At 39.8% G+C, this 22,493-nt stretch overlaps 1 protein-coding gene across 1 annotated transcript in view; it reads left to right on the top strand.

Moving 5' to 3' along the window:
- The window catches only part of HGFAC (HGF activator), a 38,926-nt gene that overhangs the window by 7,372 nt on the left and 9,061 nt on the right, over nucleotides 1-22,493 (top strand). The window contains exons 4-9 of the mRNA XM_041402944.1: nucleotides 1,215-1,288; nucleotides 5,685-5,798; nucleotides 6,452-6,583; nucleotides 7,939-8,049; nucleotides 19,466-19,640; nucleotides 21,977-22,062. Of these exons, the coding sequence (XP_041258878.1) occupies nucleotides 1,215-1,288; nucleotides 5,685-5,798; nucleotides 6,452-6,583; nucleotides 7,939-8,049; nucleotides 19,466-19,640; nucleotides 21,977-22,062 (692 nt within the window). The remainder of the gene's footprint in view (nucleotides 1-1,214; nucleotides 1,289-5,684; nucleotides 5,799-6,451; nucleotides 6,584-7,938; nucleotides 8,050-19,465; nucleotides 19,641-21,976; nucleotides 22,063-22,493) is intronic.

Genomic DNA, 22,493 nt, shown 5'->3' with positions numbered 1-22,493 from the left:
GTGAGAGAACAGCCTCTTTAAGTATGTGCCACATTAATTTGCACCAGACTGCCAAGCACCTCTTTTAGTGCACCTTATAGGATTGAGGTCACCAAACTCAATATACCTGGCCTATTCAGATGCTCCATAGGAATTATGCATTTTAAATACCACATAGTATCTAATTAAAAAGGAAAATAGGGCAGTTAAAATGTAGACATGTGCTACAATAAAATTTCAATCTAACTTGTGACATCCTAGGGTGAAAAATTTGATCACGCAACTGTTCGAGGAATGATAAAACCAGGCATAATGGAAATAGATCATCAGGCACATTAAATAAACTCCAGTGTCCTCTAATGCTGTGTAGCTGATATCTATAATTCTGCATTATAACTGGCTAGGGAGGATGTTTTGGTGGACTGGGAGAGGACATGGACCTCCAAGGTGCAGCCTCAATTCAGTCATGGTCTCCTTGTGTGTCCTCAGGGAAGCCTCCAAATCTATTCCTTCAAAAGAGGAAAGTAGCTCCATGCTCCTTGGAGTGCTCTGAGCCTGAGATAGACTGACACAGCAGACCACCAGTCAGGGTGTGCAGGACTCAGCCCCCTGCTCTCAAAAAAGGAGAAAATAAAAATTTGTATCTGGAAAATAAAAATGGAAATCACCACCAGTCAGCTATTTCCTCATTTCATCTTGCAAGTTCCAAAATAAGAATGCTTTAAAGGAACTGAGTCTGAAAAGGGTGAATATGCTTGTCACTGAAAGTCGGGGAAAAGTCCCTTTGTGGACAGTCTCCTGCCTCCACAGATTATTACAGTAACTGTCAGGCATCAAAAATGGGCTGGGTCCTGTTTTGTTTGTTTTGTAATAAGTAAAGAAGACATAATTTATATGCTTTGGTTTTGTTTTTTATTTCTGTCTTTCATTTTCTAATCCCAGAAACAGGAAGAATGTTGGGTTTTTCTGAAAGATTTATTGAAAATCCTAGGTCCTGCATTTGCATCTTATTTTTAATTTGTTTTTAATATGAGACAAGTGGAGCACAGCAACTTTAACAAAAGAAAGAATATTTTTTCCTCGACTCTTAAGAGAATTTGAATGAAACTGATGCTAATTAGAAAAAAAACCAAGCATGAATTTCCAGGTCGCCAGAGTGTGAAGGCGCTGTAGTTTCCGTGCAGACATCCAGGTTATTTTAAGATGCACTAAGCTGCACCTTTGATTCTTTTCAGGTGTTCAACAACACATAACTTTGACCGGGACAGGAGGTGGGGACACTGTGATTTGCTGCCCAGAGACCACTCAGGTAAGGGAAGCCATGGCTGAGTTGCTCCAGGCACCTGGCTCCTACTTTGCCACCTGCAGCAAGGAGGGACAGTGCCTTCAGTGCAACTTTTATTTTTGTATTTATTTGAAGCAAGCCTTCACATCTTTCCATAATCTCTTTGTGGTGCTGCACAGTCATAGCATTAGACTGTGAATATCACACAGTCTTTAATTCACGCTCTGTTGACTAACTCAAAGCCATGGAGAGAAATTATGGTAATGCCAGCATGGAAATCTGAACTCTTGCTGGAGCCAAACACAAAGGTGATCATCTTCTCCTCCCTCATTGCATGGATGTGCCTTTCAGCTTTCCCTTAATTTACACAGCTGCATTTTCTCTCTGTTTGACCAGTTAATTTTTTTGGAAGGCACAGAAACATTTGACACCCTGTACAACACACAGCTGTCACTTCCAGCTTTCCTTTCTTGAGATCTCAAGGGAAAGAGCAGATCTCAAACCCAGACTTCCTTGAGCTTTGGGCTGTGTCAGAGAAGACAAGAGGCCAGACATGTTTATTGCAGGAGTCCTGAGGGATAATGAAAGGATTACTTGGCTGAACAGCTCTGTGGCTTCATGTGGCCACCACACTCCAGTGCTGCAATTACCTCATTGTGAAAGTCTGTCCAAAAGGGGAAGTCAAGGTCTGTGGCAAAGTCACCTTTATATATGAAAATCACTTTAATTGACACTCTGGGTGAAAGTTCACCTGGGAATATGCATCTCTGTCCTTAGCAGTCCCTCAGTGACTGGCCTTGCTTATCTCTGTGTTCCTGGCTCCATGAGCTGGATGCTGGGGAATCCCATTTTATAAGGAATATATATATGTGTGTGTGTGTGTGTGTGTGTGTGTATTTGTATATATACATATATGTGTATATATCTATATATCTATATATATATATATAAAATTCTCATTGCATACAGCCACAGACCAGCTTGAAAAATCAGGTGTTGAACTGGTCCAGCTTGATCCCCCTGAGGCTTTTTTTGGATCTGTGTCTAATTCTGTTGATGTTCCTCTTTTTGCCCTCTCACTATTTTCAAATGAGACATATTTAGTCTGCAGGATATGACCAGAAGCCTCAGATATTCACTTCCCACTTTCAAATGAAGCGCTTTTTCCACCAACCCCTTTCAGGGAGTTCTCCACAGTGTCAGGAGTCTTATTGCCAAGCTGATTGCAATCTGCCAGAGCACTTGAAAAGCCAAATTAGCTGAATCACGCTGACAGTCTAAAATTAAGCAGCACACAGCATCATCTTTTTAAACATAACTATTTTAAATTATTTTCCAGCCTGGCTTTAAAACAGATTAACAGTAGATCAGAGGCCAGTGACCTAGCCCCAAAGCAAGCAGCAATGTACACAGCTTTGTAATGCAAGTGTGCCAGACATTAACATAGACTTTATGGGCAGTTCATGCTTACAAGATTTAGGTTATGAGTGCTGCACTTAGTTATTCATCAGTGGCTTCCCAGAGCTTAAAATAAAAAAAAAAAAATTAAAAAAAGAGTTATATGTGTGAGAAAGGAAAGAGAAAAAAGGATGGGGTAGCTGGAAGAGTTCACCCCTAGCTGTTGCAAAATAAAAGGTAACCCCTTTATTTCTGGAAGCATTTAGAAATTGAGAAAATAAATAAAAGGTTTTTGGCTGTTATTTTATTTATAAACATAAGTCTACATAGGTTTTTTTTAAGCAGCAAGAACAGTTTTTGGATTTGGGAAATGTTTAACAGATCATTAACCATACCTTAAAGTGAACAGGCCTGTGATGAGGTTGAAAGGAAAAGCAACATAATGGATGAAGGAAATTTGAAGCAAAAGAAGGAAAGTTTGCCTGCTGTGGAAGAAATAAGTAGTCAAACTGAACACTGCTGATCTTTAAAATGTGTAAAATAATACCTTTTTTTTTTTTTTTTAATCCACTGAAGTATTAAATCTTTGGGTGTTTTTTCTTGAAAAACAAGGAAAAATGGAATTTCAGGGAAAGAGTATCCTTTGGAAGAGGTTGGTGAGCAGTGTATCCACTGGCATGGAGAAGGAGCTTCTTTAGAGCAAAGGTTGAAGCACAAGCTCTCTCCAGGCCAAGAACACCACACGTTTGTCACAAGTCAACTTCAAAACATTGGAGGTGCTTACAAATCAATGTTAATCAAGCACTGGAAGCTTTGATCCAGAAATATACATCTGCCAAATTCAAGGGGAAGTTTAACCAAGAGGCCTTTAGCTCTAGGATGAGGGAAGCCTGGGTAGGAAGTTTCTGCTGTTACTACTACATACATGTGGGCCAGCTGGGCTGTGCATGCATAGCTCACATGTGTGTAAAAATATCCACCAACGTGAAATGCCCCTAGAGGTGGGATCTCCAGATTTTGGGCAGTCTGATAGCACACTTCTCTGATTGTCTGGAAATCTTGGACAAGTGGCCAAAACCCCAGAGGAGACCCAAATATGGGGGAGAAAATTGCCAGATAGTATTTTTAAGATCCCTCTGGACTGATGTGGAAAGAAGTAGTACAGTGTACAGTAGTACAGTAGTGTGAGCTGTGCAGGCATCATCCCAAGAGGAGCTCTGAGAAAGGTGGGTGGCATAAACAGAAAGTTCTTGATGGGAAGTATGGGCAGAAAGGTGAGACAAGGCTACTGCTCAATCAGCAGAGACTCACAGAGGTGAAGCTGCAGTCAAGATGAGAGCTAGCAAGCATGGAGTGTTTTATCCATGAGGGTGCTTTAGACAGTGCTGAGAAAGCATGGACTTGGCACTCCCCAGTTAATGGATAGTTAACTGTGGGCAGGATTCCCCACTGGGAACTGAGATGTGTCCATCTGCTTATGAACAGAAGTTGTTCCTGGCCTCCAGGAAAGATGTGGAGAAACACAGAACATGCCTGGAAGGTCAGACTGGAATGGTGGGTGGGATGTAGTGAGAAACAGATTGAGAAAGAAATAAATGAGTGGAAGTGCTTTTTGCAGATTTAACAAGAGTACAAAAAATTTCTTGAACATTTGTTACAGCAAAAGATGGCTTGGAGATCAGGTCATGGTTTGGATGCAGTGGGAATAGGAAACATTCTCCTTTGAGGAAACATTACAGCACTAGAAGTTTCATAACTATCAACAGCAGGAAGAGTAGGAATGTCACTGACTTCACTTGCTTTCCCTTGATGTTATCCTGGATGGAGACTACCAGTGAAGAAGACCTGCTATCTGACAGGAATTACATCACTCTCTTCTGCAGTAAATATTTTGATCCCTGCAGAGGAACTTCAGATTTACCCTGCTGTAGCAAACTTCAGGATGCAGGCTTTGTGCTTCACCTCAGCCCTGTTGTTGTGCACCAGTGCCTCTGTGTGTTGCATCTCATGCTCAGGACACACCTGGATTGAGCAACCCTGGGGATGGCATAGCAGAGTTTGACTAGCATTAAAAAGGAAGACTTGAATGCAGACAAGGTGTTGGGACAACTCTGGAGTAGGTGTAAACATGCTGTTGGTTAACTTCAGGGGATATACATCCCTTGGCACTGCCTGAAATCAGAAACACTGCCTGACCAGCAAGACTCTTACTACTTTTACATTGCACATTGCCAAATAAAGCTTCTATTGCATGAGTTGTCCTGGCATCTATCTCCTCTCCCACCACGTTTTCCCATCATTCAGAAAATTCCCCAGTAAATGGAGATATGCTAGCCTGGTCCAGTTTTCATCTTTCTTGGAGTTATTTACTTTGACATGTAAATGGGGATACAAGCATCCTAATGTCACCCCAGGACGATGTGCTTTGCGGTTTGCTTTATAATTTTCCCCTTGGTTCCAGCTGTCCATTAGTTTTAGACATGATCCAAAATCCCACAGCAAACTCTTCCGCCGAGGGTTGTCCTTTGTGCGGTTTGGAAGCGATGCGTGCCAGTCCGTGCTTTCAGTGCGAAGGAGATGCGCGGTGCCGGTGGCGGTGCCGAGGCTGCCGGGAGAGGCCGGGCAGCGCCGCAGCCTTCCTCCCTGCCTCCCTCCCTCCCTCCCCAGCGCAAAGGCACAGCTCCATCTTGTGGGCACCTGTCCCGGCTTCTTCCTCACCACAGCGCCGGCTCTGGGCCTCCAGGTGTGCCTGGACCTACCCCCTTCAGACAGCCTAGTCTGGGGGGTGAAGGCTCGGCTCGGTGATCTACCACATGGGTTCTAAAAGCTGGATAAATACCTTTCCAGCTGTTTTACAGCTGGAAACAACTCCACAGTCAATTGGTCGGACAAACTTGGTTTTACGTTAGTAGGTGGTATTAAACCCACTGAATGTTGAACCAAAATGGTTCATGGAGCCAAAAGGACAATGCTCGACTTATACCATACTTATTAACAACAACTTCTTATGTAGCCCCTCTAGATCACTGTGCAGACAACCCCTGCCAGAATGGAGGGACCTGTTCTCTCAGTCACGGCCGCAGGATGTACCACTGCACCTGTCCTGAGGAATTCACAGGCGAGGACTGCCAGCTGAGTAAGTGTCTTCTACCACGAGTGTTACAACATGAAATATGAATAGTAAGTAGAGCTCATTAATGTTTGCTTAATGAAAAGGTAGTGCTGTTGTGATGGGAGAGACCACTGCAGCACGAAAGTTTGTGTAGGTGGATTTCCAAATGGTTATGACAGACAATCCATTCCTGACAGGACAACTGAAAATAGCTTGACTGTGCAATTATAAACCCAAGTATGCTCTGAGTATGGGAAATACAAAAAGCCTCTTCCCCTTCCTTTGCTGTTTTTAAGATTTAAATATCCCTTATATGTTTGGAAATTAATATAATGTCTGGTAGGCAATGCACAGAGACGTGAAAAAGCAGCACAGTTTCAGGTGATGCCTTATCCCTTATGTAAAAGCACATGCTGGGTACAGTGATGATGTCCTGCCTACCCTACAGGGCTTTAGGAGAAAACCACCTCTGTCCTGAGGTTCCTGGAGCTGCTGCTCTCCTGGCTCAGTGTCTCCACACTATGGAGGCTGCCTAGCTTGAGAAGAACTGTCAACAAACATGGATCTGCTCAACAGGAAAAAAGGGATGAGCAGGGAATGATAATAGAGATTGTGGTGCCATTTCTTGCAAGAAATAACATCTGAAATCTTGTGTTTTTTGTAAAATTTCGTTTCAGAGAAATGTTTTGACAACAGTCTCTACGAATTCTTTGATGTGGGTGCGAGCTGGTCAAGAGTCCAACAAGGAGCAGTGGAGCAGTGCAAGTGTGTGCATGGCCACATGGAGTGTGTGCATGTGGAACACAAAAGTAAGGCACCTTTTGTACCACAGCTGGAGGTCTGCATGGAGTGTGGATAAAGGACAGTGAGGGATAATCAAACCCTGAGTGGTGTTGCACACCTAATTCTGCCCTTGCAGCTCATCTACCCTCTCTGAAAGACAATATTTTAGCTTTCCTTTCCAAGAGTGAGCAGTTATACTGACCCAGGAAATCCCTTCAATGTGTCCATCCTCATTTGAAGAAGCAACTATAATTATGAGGAATTTTAGAGATACACAGTGCTTTATAGAGAGGGATGAAACCCTGATCTGGACCATGTAAGAATATACAGATTATATAGTAGAAGTGGTAACATTTTCTCTCCAAAACTATTACCTGCCTGAGAGGCACATCCTGCACACCAACAATCACTTCATATTGCTCTTTTGCCTCTGTGTTTCTTCCCAAGTCCATCCCACTCTTGAATTAGCAGCATGTAAATTTTACTCGCCTCAAAGATCCCATAAGGCCTGCATTGGCTCCAGAGTCCCCATGATTTTTGGCCCATTCCTGGCAGGGGTGATGCTTACATTATGAAGCCTCCTCCTTTTTTAAGAGGCTGCCAGGAACCCAACACCCTGGCCAGTCAGCACAGGATATGCACTTTTGGTTGTCACCCACCTGAAGAACCAGCACAGCACCTTTCATTTGGAGGAGAGATGTTGGGAAGCAAACCATGTGCCTCACCTACACATGTGCTCTTCCATGGCTATTCTGTTACTCAGCCTGGATAACTTTTACCCTGCTCAGATTCACAAGTAGGACACAGTACAAGTTAGTTTCCTAAAAGCCCTTTGAAATATGTAGGTGCTTTATTCCCACCTTATGTAACTGGAAACTAAAGTGTGGAGAGTCAGTGGCTTTCTAGGACATTAAGAGTCCATGTGAAAGTTGGGAAATTTGATAGGACTGAATACTTCCCAATCACAGATCTTAAATATTTAACTGAGCTCCCTATTAGATACGTTATAATAAATTAACTACTGATAGAGCTCAGTAGTAAGTCTGGAACTGGCAGAACCCTCTGTAGAGGAAGAAATGTTAATACCATCTCCACTAGTAATAATAATCACCACCCCCATTTTACCTATTGTTCATGGATAATAGCTTTCTGTAGCTGACATTATCCAATAGCACTGAAAACAATGAGACAGACCTTAGCAGGCAGAAATCAATTGAGTTGCCTTTTCTTTATCACAAGTGTAGGTCTGACATAAACAAAGAATAAAAACTTCCCCCAAATGCATATGCACAGAGGAGATGCCCTAGAGTAAGTTAAAATGGACTGATTCTCTTCAATAATTTGTACCTTTTGTTTGATCATTGGTTGTGTTTTCTTGTAGGTTGTCTTCATGATCCCTGCATGAATGGTGGAGAGTGCAAGATGGTTGCCTCCACTGGGAAAATAGTATGCGACTGCAAAGAAAATTACGCAGGGAAGTATTGCAACATTGGTAAGTATAAAAGCCTAAAGGCAGACAGAATTAGGAGTTTTCATCTCTTTGTAAGGCTGGTGGGTTTGGCTCTGTTGTATTCAGTCTTTGAGGACATTTCTGGTACCAACCGAAGAGTCACACAGAACAAGGGTTTAATGTATTTCTCCAGTGTAAAACATAACACACACTTCACCACTGAGACTCTGCTAAAAATATTTTTTTCATGCCCTTCACTTTATAGAAAATCAAACAGAAATTTAAATCCAATTACACATGCCTATAAAATAAGTGCATGCTTCCATTTTGCAGAATCAGCCACAGTCTTGTACTCTAGAGCTACTGCCTCCCTACAGATCCACACATCCCCTTATAAAGCAGGGATTTACATCTGACAAAATCTAGCAGCCGTCCTTTGGTAGCACTAAATGACTGTGGGACAAAGAAAATGCCACCCTTTGGGTTACTGTACACTTTAATAGCATGTTTAGCCCAGTACAAGTTGTACAAAACCCCTTCCTTTCTCTGGTTGGTCAGGGCAGAGAAATCTGCTTTTTGGTATCTATATGTAAGTCCTGTTTTGCATTCTAGACTCTACATAGTTTTAATACAACTTTCTTCCAGAAGACTTAACATTCATCCCTGCAGGGGTTAAATCTTGCTTGTATGCTATACCTGCAAGTTATGTCAGTGGCTACTTTTAAAAGAAATGCACATTTTAGGCATAAATTTTAACAGACCTTCAGCCACACCATCCTGTGATGCCATCAATTCACTGGCTGTGTCTTTCTGAGTGCATAAATCCCATGGCTCATCAAAACTGAGGACATGACTCCCAGTCGCTCTGGTGGGCACTTTCTTAATCTGAATGGGTGGTGGGGTAAAAAACCCATTAATGAACACTGCAATTTATATCTGGCATTCTTTTTGTTACTCTGATAGTTAAAAAATGGTGTAGCTAACTATTCTAGCTGGGGAAAAAAATTGCATTTGGGAGACCAGCAGTGCAGCTGGAATGGCAAATAGCAGGAGTGAGTGGGTAAATTGGACAGTGTATGAGCTGGTCCTGAACATTCCCTTACCAGGTACCTGATGAGTCATGAGAAATGGGTTTGTGACTCTTTTAAGTCCTTCATAAGGAGCACTATTCTGGCTTAGTTGTTTTGTCCTTTAGTTACCCTGTCCCAGGCTTTGGGAATGCTGCTGCAGGGGTCTGGGTGAGGGGCTGCACAGGACATGTGTGACCTGGAGCTTGGGGCAGGGCTGCACTCTGCTCATTTTCACATTAAACTGCTGTTCCAATTCCTGTTTTATTATCAGCTTCCCCTGCCCCAAGCAGCAGTGGTGCACAGAGACTTCCACCCAGGAGTGCCTGGATCATAAATATCAGGATGACAGAGTTACAGCTGTCATGCCAGTTTCTGACTAGCTTAGAACAAGAAATAAGCAGGTGCTCTTTGATTACTTGAAAATAATAAAGCAAACATTTGGTTTGCTAAACAAGTGGCTTTGGATGCTTACAATCCATCTGCATTCAGCTGCCTAACACCCCTACACAGAATGGGAGCTGAAGGATTGTGTTTGTGCGTCAGGGCCTTGCAAAGAGTCTTAAAAAAGAAAAACTATTAGTCAAGATTTAGTAATTATAAATTAATGCAAACAGATGAGTCTTTAGGTCTATAGACCTGGTGCTATCACCACATTAGGGCAATGGCATTCTGGTGAAAGTGCTACAGCCTTGAGCCTCTGAGCACTCAGAAATTATTTTTAAATATTTGTTGGATTAATTTTTTCTTTGACCCTTCAATTTGATGCAGCCAACAGAAATGGCTTTTTTTTCTTTGTTTCCTTTTTACTGTCTTGTATAGTTTCCCTTGGCTAACAGGATGTACTTGTGAGGTTACCCTTTAGGTGGTATAGTGCTTGATTCAGAGAAAGTGTAACAGTATTTCCTGTCTAAACTGTACTTTATTCTGAATTATCAGTTAAAGAGGCAACCTTAATGTCAAGGTGTGATGTGAAAATATCTTCTTAGGTGTTTTTTTTAAAGGAGAAATCAATAAATTTAATAAACAGGAAGTCTCCCAGACTGTTATTGAGCTGTAATGCGTTTGAGGTATCCTCTGCCCTTGACTTGACTTACACAAAGAATAACCAGCCTTCATATGTGTCTAATGGAAACCCAGCAAAATTATCTTAACATTATACTCAAAAATATTAATAAATTAAGTACCATCCTTCATGCAGCAGATCACAAGCCTAAGTACTGCTGTGCCTCAAGGATTGGTACAGTAGAATGAGGAGCAAAAACAGGAGAAAAATACTGAAAACATTTCTCTTGCTTGAGGACTTAGCAGATGCTTGGACCATCATATCTGTCAGACTTTTACCTGTTTTCCATGTATTTTTCTAAACTCTTTAGTACTCCTTTATGCTTTTCACTTTCACAGCATTCCATGTCAAGAAGTCCCTGAATATAAATAGATGTGATGAAAAGAAGTATTTTCTATTTTTAACAAAAAACCTACTGCCTGGTAATTTTATTCTTCCCCTTTGAACAATGAGTAACAGAATAATCATAACTTTTGTGATTTTAAAGATACCTATTTATCTGTCCATTACTTTTTGGACTACAGTGTCCCTGCCAGTACTCAAAACTCATCTTTGATCTTAAAATTCTCTTGCAAACAATCATTATATATGTGTGCATGTGTATGTGAGTGTGTATATATATATATTTCTTGGCCATCATCATAAATGACCATATAGCTACTGGAAAATTATGAACTGACTTAAAAAAAAAAGAGAGATAATAAAAGTAACAGAGGAGATATCCATCACAAAGGAGGTTGATATACAAAAGACAGTTTTTAATATAGATTCCTATTCTTTGTGGTAATACATTATTTTCTTCTTAAAGAAGAAACTTGCAGTACCAAAGAAAGAACTGCCATTTAAAAAGTGCTCTGAGACAGTTTATATGCATAGGATTTCAGTGAAGTTTAATTCTAAAAGAAATTAGATGCATCACCAACAAATCTCTCCCCAAAGAGATGCTGTTTAAAATTGTTCAAGGACCCATGTTTAATTAAGTTCAATTAATGATAATTGCCCTTAAATATGCACCTATTTTCAGAAATAAGGATTTTGTGCTAAAAGAGTAGCTGCATTCTCTTTGGAAACAGCTCTTGCTGGGACAGCTCTGAATCCAGGCTCTAGGTGAAGATTCAGAATCAATTGTCCAATCATGTGCAGCAATTGTCTCATTGAACACAGAAAGTTATCAAAAGGGCCCAAATCCAACGACTTTAGCAGTGGTAAATGTGGGTAAGACGTGAAACCTGAGAAAGATGTGAGTGGAATATTTTATGTCTAGCCCAGGTTGGCATAGAAAATGGAGAGCGAATTTATTTGGTAGATAATTAACTTCATAAATATTTAGCTTCACTGGAGGTGATAATTGGTGGCAAACAGTTATAAATATGTAATTGTAAAATTACTTTGACATTTTATGTTTCTTTGAACAGACAGCAACTATGGTGATGTTGGATACACAGCTAAAGACAGAGGAGGAGCTCTCTGGCCAGAGGACAGATAATTCATTATAATATGCATTTATGGAGAAGTTAAAGGGGGTTAAAGCATAAAGAAAGGAGATGTAGAATTTTTTTTCGGGGGTTAGTGCCTTTAAGTTTCTGTGGTTGAAACCCCATCATTGCATTCACAGTTATTGCTTTAGTTGAATGGAATGTGAATGGAAATGAATATATATTTTGCCAGATTTCAATGTAAAAGCACTTCCTTTTTCTTACCACAGCTTTGTTACTGTTGGTTGGATGTCAGTTAGTAAATTTGGGGTACTTATTTGTATTTTAAATTTATTCCTGATGTATTCCTATTTGTGCTTTATTTATATTCTGTTATGTTATTGGAGTATATTTAATCTGTCACTTAGTCACCGAGTCTTTTCCTGAAGCATTTGCTCACTGTGGTTGTGGGTTGCACTGGGTTTGAGTGTACTGGGAGCACTGCACAGAGGATTAAACATTTTGAGTTTTCTTTGGATTAAGGGTTAGGTAGTCATAATGATTTTGATAATATTTTGGTCATGATGAAATGTGAAGCTGGTGAAAGTATTTTTGAAAACTCTGCTTTGTAGTGTTTGGGGTATTTACCTCATTAGGCTATGGAGAATGGAATTAGAGGGGACCATATCTTTAAAGAAACCATGAGTTGGAATGCTAATTGTGGAAGGCTTTTTGTTATGTAAGGAGATGTGGTGCATGTCAGAAGCAGGTTGAGGATTTTCAGAAAAGGAAGATGATAGAATAGCTGAATATATAATGACATAGAGGAAAAAAAAATCTGCTTGGCCACATCTTTAGGGGTTAAACTGGAGGAGTTTGAAGTAATAGAATTAGCAAAAAATGACAGCAAACCCACCTTTTTAGTGGTTCATTTACTGAAATAGTGTGTTGGCAGTTTTCTACTAAAAAAGCTACTTGAGTAAAGGAAATTCAGCTCTGGAGGCTGGAAGGAAAGTTTTAAATATTTTTTATTTTCTGAAAAAGATATAATGAATTTTAACTTTTGGTTTATATTTACCCTGTACTAGAATGCTTTTTGGATTAGTGTTTAATTTTTTACTTTCTAGAAATGCAGGGGGTAAAAGGGTGAAGTATAATAACAAGGTCACTTGGCTGACAATGATAAATGGGCATTTAACTGGTCAGTCAGTCCCCCACTGAACTTGGACAAGTAGGCTTGTAAGACTTGAAAAGGGTTTATAAGTGAGACTGAGAAGATGCTTGTTGCTTGCAAGTGTAAAGCACTGGGCTTAGTAATGAAACTTGGCTGGAAAATAATAAAGTCATTATTTCTCCACAGTTGCAGAAAAATAGATGGAGCAGCAGATAAAAAAAGCAACATTATGAATTAATATGGCTTGGAGAGATGATTATGGTATTTGCACAGGACAAGTTTTGTAGGTCACCATAGAATTTGAATGAGGAGAAGTCATGGGTTAACAATGCAATGATAATGAAGAGAAAGCCTAGAGCACCACTGCAGAAATAGTAATGGTGGGTTGGATTTTTACCAGACTTTGAACTATTAAAAGAAAATTCTACAATGCTGGAGTTACATGGTTAAAAACTAGGCCCAGTAGCGTGTTGCCTGCAATGAACAATAGTAGGAGGCATTGGAAGATGAAGAAATGGGTGAGCATGGCATTGTTCACTAAGTCCCCACCTGTGATTCATTGCACTGAGACAGTGCCACTCCAGGGGATGGTGGGCAGCACAGCACAGACAGCTGTGGCTTTCAAAACAGCTATTCCATGTCATTTATGGAGATGGCAGATGTGAACAATGATAGACAGGCTCTTTTTATCTCCCAGACTTCTTTATAATTTTAGGACCATAACAAAGCTTTTGGCTAATACAGAGAAAAACAAATATGAAGAATGAAGTGCTGCTTGCACGGAGGTTATGGATTAGTTATTTATGTTTGACACCTTGGCAAATGTGGGCTAGAGAGGAGAGCTAATGAGCTGTGCTGGTAGCAGCATGGCATGCAGCAAGAACTACCTCTGTAAGGATTGGGAGATAAGGTAGATACCAAAGAAGAGGGAAAAAATTATCTGGTCAGAGATAGAACTAGGTTCAAGATCCACAGAGGACTTCATTATTGCATAGATGTGCATTTTCCAGATGCTGGTGGTCACTAAGCTTTCTGTGTGTTGCTCTTTATTCCTACAGTGTTGCCTTTCTAGATGACAAGTCTTTGTTGTAATCCTAGTATAAACTAATATGATTAATATTAGCACCCTTTAATATGATGCAGCTGCTTAGTCCTTAGTCTTGTGAGAGTGCCTGACTTGGCAGCAGTGCTACTGGGTGCTGGTTAATTGAAAACCATTTGGGTGTTTTTAATCCTATTTTTGATTTATTTGAGACATGACAGTGGTTTAAGTTCATTATGTTACAGAAGACACATCTCTTGAAGTCCAAGGGGACCGACATCTCTTAATCCATGCAATCTGTTGTCCTGTGTAATTGTCAGGAAGGTGGTTGAAGGGAAGATGTGGAAGGTGTGATGCAGTTCATTGGATTACTGTAGTGTTTGTTTCTCCCATCTCCTGCTTTCTCCTCTCAGCCCACTCTGGATGCTTTGGGGGCTCAAGAGACCCCCACCTCTCATTAAAGTCTCTCCACAGAGCAGCTGCTCCTCTGCTGACCATCATTTACTGCTACACAGTCTGTTCCTTTTCCTGCCCAGAGAGTTATTTTGGCTCATTCTCTAAGGACATCAGGACCTACAGGTATATTGTAAAGAATGAAAGCTTTCACTATGAATTAGGCACTCAGATATTCTTGAAAATCCTGTATGGCAGTCTGTGTAACTGTCAAAGTACTATAGCACTGATATTGGCTTGTTGTTGCTAGAATTTCTTTCCCCTAGCCCTTGACAGACTTTTTCCTAAATATATTGCTCCTATTATCTTTATATACCTACCTGTTGGATTGCATTTATGACTCTGTAAATCATAACTATTGTGCTAGAATTGAAGATAATAAATAGAAAAATGAAATGGAAAAAGAGCCACTCCTTCCTCTTATCTAGGATATTACTTTTCTAAGCTATAAGAAAGTACTGGCAGAGTTTATAGATTTCTGGATTTAAACTTTTATATTAAAGAATTCAGCCTATTCAGAAGGTAACTTTGTACATTAGCTTTTATAACAGATATAAGTCTCTTCAATTTTACCTCAGATGATCTAAGCATTGGCGATTATGAAGGTACAACGACACTTCAAAGAAGAAACATATTAAAAAATAAGTCTAGTTTCAGTAAATGTAATGTGCCATCCTCATGTCAGGATGCAACTTAAAGAGTTTTTTTTGTGCATGTAAATCACTTTTTTCCCCACAGTCTTAAATCCATCCTTGTTTTACATGTTAATTTTCTGCTAGACTTATTGATTACAGAAAGATGCCAATTTTCCCACCTTTCTGCCTAGCTTTTAGCTCAGACAGATTGGTTGTGTCATAATCAGGCTGTTGTTTCAGCGGGCATTCATTGCAGTGTTAGGTGCTGTCAGTCCAGAGGTTTTACTGCTATTCAACAAACTAGGAAGTTGCACAATTATTTGAATCAGTTATTAGATATATGTGTAATCTGCTGTAAATGACCCCAAACAGAAATATTAATACTTAGGTAAATATTAAAACAGTATGACTGAATTACATTGAAATACAGATACATAGGTCCCCTTACGTTTCACTTGTGGTATGTGTTCCTTAATTTCTAAACTCTGAAAGCCACAGTGGGTGCTATTGCTGCTCACATTCACAGACAGGCAGGAAAATATGAAGCAACTTGCTTCAAGCCAGGAACAGTCCAGTCCTGGTGCTGCTGCCATGCAATCCTCTGCCTCATGTCATCAGACCTCACATTCTCATCACTAATGAGTGAAAAAAATGGCAACTGGTTTCTTCAGAGGAGTCTGCACACTAGATATTGACAGAGATTTTCAGTGGCATAGGGACACACCTGGCAGGGTGTGTGTGTCTGTGTGTGTGCTGTGTTTCAGGGCATAGTCTGATGGAATGAGATGCCTGAAAGAGCAGTCTCCACCAGCACCAGACTCCTTTCTCTCACACGTTGACTGCCAGCCTGGAGCAGTCATGGTCTGCCTGTGCAGCAGGGGAAGTGCAGCCCCCTGAAATCAAAGGCTTTCGCACCTTTCATCTCTGAGGGTATCTCACAGCTACCCTGGAAAGGAACTTCTGGCTGGATGAAGAAAGGACAAACCCTGCTGCAGGCAGCCCATGAGTCTGAACTCATCTATAAAGGAAATTTGGCTTATACCCTTGTAAAGGATGGCTTGAAGGGCAACACATCCTGTAATACTGCGGTTGTGTAAGCAACAAATTAATGCAGAGGCATAAAACATCATTGTTCAGAGCTGTTCATCTCGAGGAAACAGCATCAAGCTGAGTCAGGGGAGGTTTAGGTTTTGTCCTTTTCCTCTTCCCCCCTCTCTGTTCCTGCCATCAGCTTATACAGAGCAGTGCAAAAAAAAAATAATCTAACATTGTATTTCATAAAAGCATTACACGTTGGTCAGGGATAAATCAAAGCATTGCTGAATGAAAGGGTTGCTTTAAATCATTCTGTCCCAGAATCAGAACCACTGGTGGAAAAATATATTTTTATAAATAGAATGAAATGGCTTATATGTATCTGGAAAAAAAAAATACATTCCAAGCTCAAAAACATCAGGAAAATTGATGGTGAGGTGTTTTGAGGAAAAGAAAATGTGAAAGACTCATTGTTTTCTGCAGAGAGACTTTCAAAAGAAACTCCTAGAAAAGTTCAGATATGTAAGTACAGGACTTGGAACAAGATCTGCAGACAAAAAGTCTTGTGAATTGCTTTCAGAAAGTTAGCAATTAGAATGGGTTGGATAACTGCTGTTTCAGCTTGCTGTTAATTTTAAGACCCAGAACTGTTTTATTGGAAAAGGCAGAGATTTGCTGTGACTTGCTTGTAAAATACAAAATCTTAACACATGTGTAATGTTTTACATGAGCTATTGAAATACCTTGGATTGAAAAAATGAAATACAACAAGAAATTTTTTATAATTTTAATAATATTTTTTTCTGAAAAGAAGCTAACAGGGGTGATAGTGGCATAGGACTGCAGAGTAAGTTGAATCTGCATTTGCATCAAAACTGTCATAATCTGAAAATTTAGGCCATTTCTACTCTTAGCAGTGATTGGTGGTAGTACAGGGAAGTGAATGAGCAAGAAAGCACACATTACATCCTCCATGACTTTCTTTCACATAAGAAAATAAATATGTTTCAGAGTTATGAGACATTGTGGAAGCTACGTGGATTTGGGACTGAACAGTTCCCAGTCAGAGCAATCCATTAAGAACTGCTGAAAGCAGACCACCTACACACTTTTTCTGACAAAGAGGGAAAAAGAGAGTTTTTCAGTGCTGTAACAGTTCAAAAAAAGAGAATTAGAGGGAAAAAGGTCTATATGACTGCGGTAATTACAGAGATATTTTTTAAAACCGTTTTTCCTGAATTATAGGTGATAAAATACATAAAGCATTGCATATACTTCTCATGGCCTCAGTGGATACCGTGGTGCTGCTGCCAACCAGTCAGATAAAAATTTCTGGAGTGGAGCACAGAGCAATAAAAAGCTACTAATGAATGTTAATGTTTCACCTCAGAAGCCTTTCCACAATATAGCAAATTAACTCAAGTTATGCTTGTGTCCAAAATTCTCCTCATAAAACAAAAAAGAAACAAAAAACTTCTTGAGAGATATTACTGTTCCCCTCAACAAGTGGAAGATGTAATCTAAAATTCTTAGCTACAGAAGGAGAATGTGAGGGATGATATAGAAAGAGGCCAAATTCTTCCAGTTAAAATATGCTGGCAGCTTTAGCAATGACTGGCAGACCTGATGAAACAGAGATATGTTGGATTTTAAGCCTGACAAGGATAGGCACAAATTGTAAACACCATCTGCAAGACATCCAAACCACAGGTATTGCAGAATACGGCCCTGGGTATGTACTGAAATACAATCCCTTGTTTAATTCTCATAAAAGTAGCCACTCTAAATTGTTTCTGAATGCAACAAATACAGCACAAGTAAATACAGCACCTGGTACTTCCCTGCATAAATGAAAAAACTTAGGATACAGCATGATTGTGGTATTTTCATGACACTGTTTCAGACAAAGAAAGTAGTGTAATTTGCAACTTGCTCAAAAAATAAATTGCAGGTTTGCCAAGACATGGTTACTCTTGCTAACAGTACAAATGATAGACAAGCTATTTTCTGTGAGGTCTTAGATGATGATTTTTAAAATATGAGTTTGATTTAATTTTATTTTTTATAGTCATCAAATAAAGGGAATTTGATTCAGGTTGCAGGTAGGAGAAAATGTGATCTCAGCATGTCAGAAGTGCCTGCCAGGACAAGCTAGAAAGTGGATTTAGCTAAGTGTTTGTACACTAACTAATGTTCTTCCACCAAACTTTTTGACCTTCATCTCCCAAATTTATGCCATATGCTTGCTTGTGGTTTTGAGGTCTGTCACTACACTGATGACTTGGCAGGGTAATTAACAGCAGCAGTTCAGTACTGTGGTTCATTATTTCAGTCCTGGTTATGTGCCCTGGTTCACGTGTCACCTTATTCTGTCAAAATAAACAGGTCTTTGGCAATAGCTGTCTGCACTGTGTGGTGTGATGGATTATCCTCAGAGGGTGTTTTTCAACAGTTGGTCAATGATGTTATATCTTTAAGTATGCCTATAAGTTTAGAAGAAGATTCCACCAGTCTTGTGACATGTCAAGGGCATGTCATGTTGACATGGCTGGGACAAGAAACCCTCTGAGGCTCGGTCACAATTAATCCTTTTTGAGCATTAGAAGGTTTTGTGTTTCCTTTGGGATACTCTTAGCTGTGTTTTGAGGTGTAGGCTTTCTGCTCAGTGTAGCTATTTGTATATAAATGCATCCCCATATGTTTTTCAGCCATAATGCTGGTATGTGCTGTTGATAGATCTTGGCAGCTGAGTATACAGGTCATAGAATATGTATGTGTCAGACCTATCTGAAGAAATAGACCTTATGCAGGTGACAAAGACATGGGTTTGGAATAAGAAAATTCAACCTACTAGTTAGAATTTTGCAAAATGAATGTATCTGCAACATGTAGCTACATATTTGTAATATACATGAGTATAGTGTGTGTGTGTGTATATATATATATATGGGTACATATGAGGCCATTAAAAGAAGTATTTTCAAAAATCCTTGAAGCACTTGCAGAGCAGGATTATTTTCACTGCTATGTCTCTGTTTGAGCTGGTTGCCTTAAGCACCCTATATTTTCAATGGAGATTCAGCCAATGTGGACAGGAGTCTATGGGGTCTACCTCACCTTAAAAAAGTTACCTCAAACAGGCTGCATTGGTTTGGCACTAGAAATCTCTGTTTCTCTTAATTAACTAAAAAGGGAGCCTCCAGAGGTGAGCTCAGTTTTGTCTAAAATTAGACCAGAGGAATCCCAGCCATATTGCTGTCTTTGCTGCAGATTGCTGACTGAAATCTTCCATCCACAGTACAACTTTTAGGTCTAATTTTCTGCTATTGTGTCTCTTGATTAGTTACTTGCTCCTGTGTAAAATGAGGTTAACTTACTACTAATTTTAAGCAGAGGTTTTAACTTCTTGGGCTCCTTTTTTCTTTATTAAAAAATTCCTGTTTGGTGCAATCAGGTCCTGTGTAAGGTGAAAGGCACTACAGAGCTGGGCTCTCATTTCAAACTTCAGCTGTGGAGTGAGTATTTAACATGCAATTAGCACTGATTCCTGACCAGTCTCTTCCTCTGCCAGTCCCGAGCCAACGGTGCTACATCGGCAATGGCACAGATTACAGAGGGACGGCCAAGACAACCATTTCTGGACACAGCTGCTTGCCTTGGAATTCAGACCTGCTTTACCAAGAGCTTCATGTTGACAGCATTGGGAAAGCAGTGCAGCTTGGCCTGGGGCCCTTCCCTTACTGCAGGTGAGGAAAGTTCTTGTTTGTCCTGCATCTGTACCTCAAGAGATGGATGCGCTGTGGAAATGAGAAGGGCCAGGGATCTCAAAGCAGGGGCTACCCCTCTCTGGGGAAAGCTAGACTGACCTCAGTAATCAGCCTGTCAAGAGTGATTGCACAGAAGACAAGATCTGGTAGATAGGCTCAATAAATACCTGGGTCTGCTGAGAGAAGCTCAGACACAAAATAATGTTGAAAATTCCTCGTCCTTTCCTTTTCCCCTGGGTAATGAGTTCTTACCCAAATGAGACTGTAATGCAAAACTTTTGACATTGTTCATTAATGTTTACCCAAAAGGAGAAATCAATGCACTAGCTAAATTGAAATGGCTAAATTTAACTTTTTATTCTTTGCCTGTGAAAGACATACTATAAAGAAATATTTTCAAAAGAGAAAGGTTGTTTGCAAATGAAAAATCAAAGCACTATATTTAAATGAGGTTGAAATGGGGCATCAAATTTATTTTTTTGGATTTCTTACAAAGGAAAACTATTACCAAAGCAGATTTCCCAGTGTTTCAAATTTGATTGCACCACATCGTGATGAAATACATTTCTGCTGAAGTTTTCTGCTAAGCTATAATGAAAATAGTTTGTGCTATGTAGGTTTGTGCCTTCTCCTCAGTCACCTTACGTTCCCCCTGTTTCTGAGGTATCCATGAGCTCAATGGATACCCACAAAAGTTTTTATTTAGACAGAATATTTCTCATCATGGAGATGAGCAAATGCTAAACCTGCCAAACTGTAGATGATTCTCCATAAAATACTGGTTGATGCCTTTTGTTTGTTTGCTTGACTGCTTGATTGAAGATCTTGTTTGTTTGCTTGACTGCTTATTTGTGTATGTGTGCTTTTGTTTTGAGGTTTTTTTTTTTTTTTTTTTTTTTTTTTAATGGAACTTAGACCATGAGTTCAGGACAACCAGAATGTACTACACCTCCTAATTTGTTTGGTGATAAAAAGCATGCATGCATGCTGAAAGTAGCCCTTCTCTATCTAACACAAACTAAAAATAAACTATTCCTACCCCATCCTTTAAACCTTCCCACCTTGATTTCCAAGGCTTGCTCCTCATGCAAACACTTCAGTATTTGATTTATGGTGTCCCAGCACAGTGTGGCAATTGATCTGGCATATATTTTGTGCTTTGATGAAACTTGAGCCCTTTGATTTACATCATATATGCCCAATATTCACTTTCAGATTTGAAATGCAGAGAACAAAATGGTGTAGGAGCTGATGTGTTCATATTCTGTAGAGCTGAGAAAAAAGCTTTTCACTTTTTTGTCAGCTTGTTACAATTTCTGGGGATATCTCTGCTGTACTATATAATCCTGCAGATATCTTTCTTCAAATAGTCTAATTTAGAAACATTGTTGGCGGAAGATGACTCAACCTGTGTTGCTTCTTCAGTTCTGAGAATTTGAAAGTGCGGTAATCTTTTTCTGAAGAGCAGTCAGATTGAAAAAGAAAAAAAATAATCGAAGAACCTTACAATAACAGATAGTGCTTGTGATAAATCCAACTGAAATTAGAAGTACTGCTTATCTGGAGCTCTGAACTACCTTGTCTGTTCTTCTTGGTCTAATAAAGCCTCCCTATATTCTTGGAGGTGTAAACTGGGAAGATTTCTGGTTACTTATAATGCACTGATAAAGACAGGCTGTACCACAGAAAAACCCCAATGGAATCAAACCAAAATGTGTTTAACACCAAGGTAATAAAGGGCGAAACAGTTTCCATTACTCTTTTTTATCCCCAACCTTTTTGAGGAATACAATATTTTCTTGAAATAGTCTTTCATTTCCTCAGACTCTCCAGGGAATGTGAACCTGAGATTTGCAAATTCATTTTTGCTAGCTATTCTTGTAATGGATTTTCTATGATTCTACCTCTGTTGGAATCTCCTCGCCTAAAAAATAACCTAAAACAGGAATCTCTCCTATGGGATTTAGTTCTGAAAATAGCTGAGATGATACCTGTGAAAGCACTTCAGTGTGGGCTGTAGTTAAATGCTGTGAACGTGCTCATGCATCCAAATACTTGCAGGCAAGTTTTACAGGTGTTCAGTCATGACAGTATTTCAGCTCCTAGCTAACATTAGTCTTGGTTAGTTTTAAGATGAAGGATTATATTGAAAGGCTGCTCACCCTTGTAGGTGAGTACTTTGTCAGATGGCTCAGAATCTGAGAGCCCTGTCAGTGCTCCGCATGGTGCAAGAGGAAAAAGCAGAAAATCTTTGGGAAGCTTGGAACAACTCTGTGGTTAATGCTTGTAATTCCCTCTTCCCCTGAATTAACCAGAAATCCAGATGATGATGATAAGCCCTGGTGTTACATCATGAAGGACAACAGTTTGTCTTGGGCGTATTGTGACATTCCAACTTGTGGTATGTAAAGGCTTTCTTAAAATCCATGTTATGAATGAATGAATGAATGAAGATTTATTGATACTACAACAAGGTTTCACTGTGTAATTTTGAATGTTCTACTGTTCCCAGAAGTGTTGAATATTTTACTGTTTCCAGTAAACAACAGGCTTCTTTTGCATGTTTTGGAGTTGTGATACAATCTGTGATTCTTGTCCTGAAATAGCAGCAGTGTCATACTACTGTTTTGGTCACAACCCAATATCCCCAAATTTTCTGCTAGAACATGCAAGGTGCCAGACATGACTGATGTTTTGGTAAAAATTTTCATCATCCTGAGAATTACAGGCCCAGAAAAGGGAGTGGGCCTCTGTGAGCAATAAGAGGTCTACATCCTGAAGATGTATGAGACACGATGTTTAATTCCAAAACATAAAGATTCTGGTAGTCTG

The sequence above is a fragment of the Onychostruthus taczanowskii genome, unplaced genomic scaffold, assembly GCF_017590055.1.
Source record: "Onychostruthus taczanowskii isolate IOZ18803 unplaced genomic scaffold, ASM1759005v1 scaffold2, whole genome shotgun sequence".
NCBI classification, from domain to species: domain Eukaryota; kingdom Metazoa; phylum Chordata; class Aves; order Passeriformes; family Passeridae; genus Onychostruthus; species Onychostruthus taczanowskii.
Note: the sequence above shows the minus strand (reverse complement) of the source record. Positions and strands in the feature narration are given on the sequence as shown.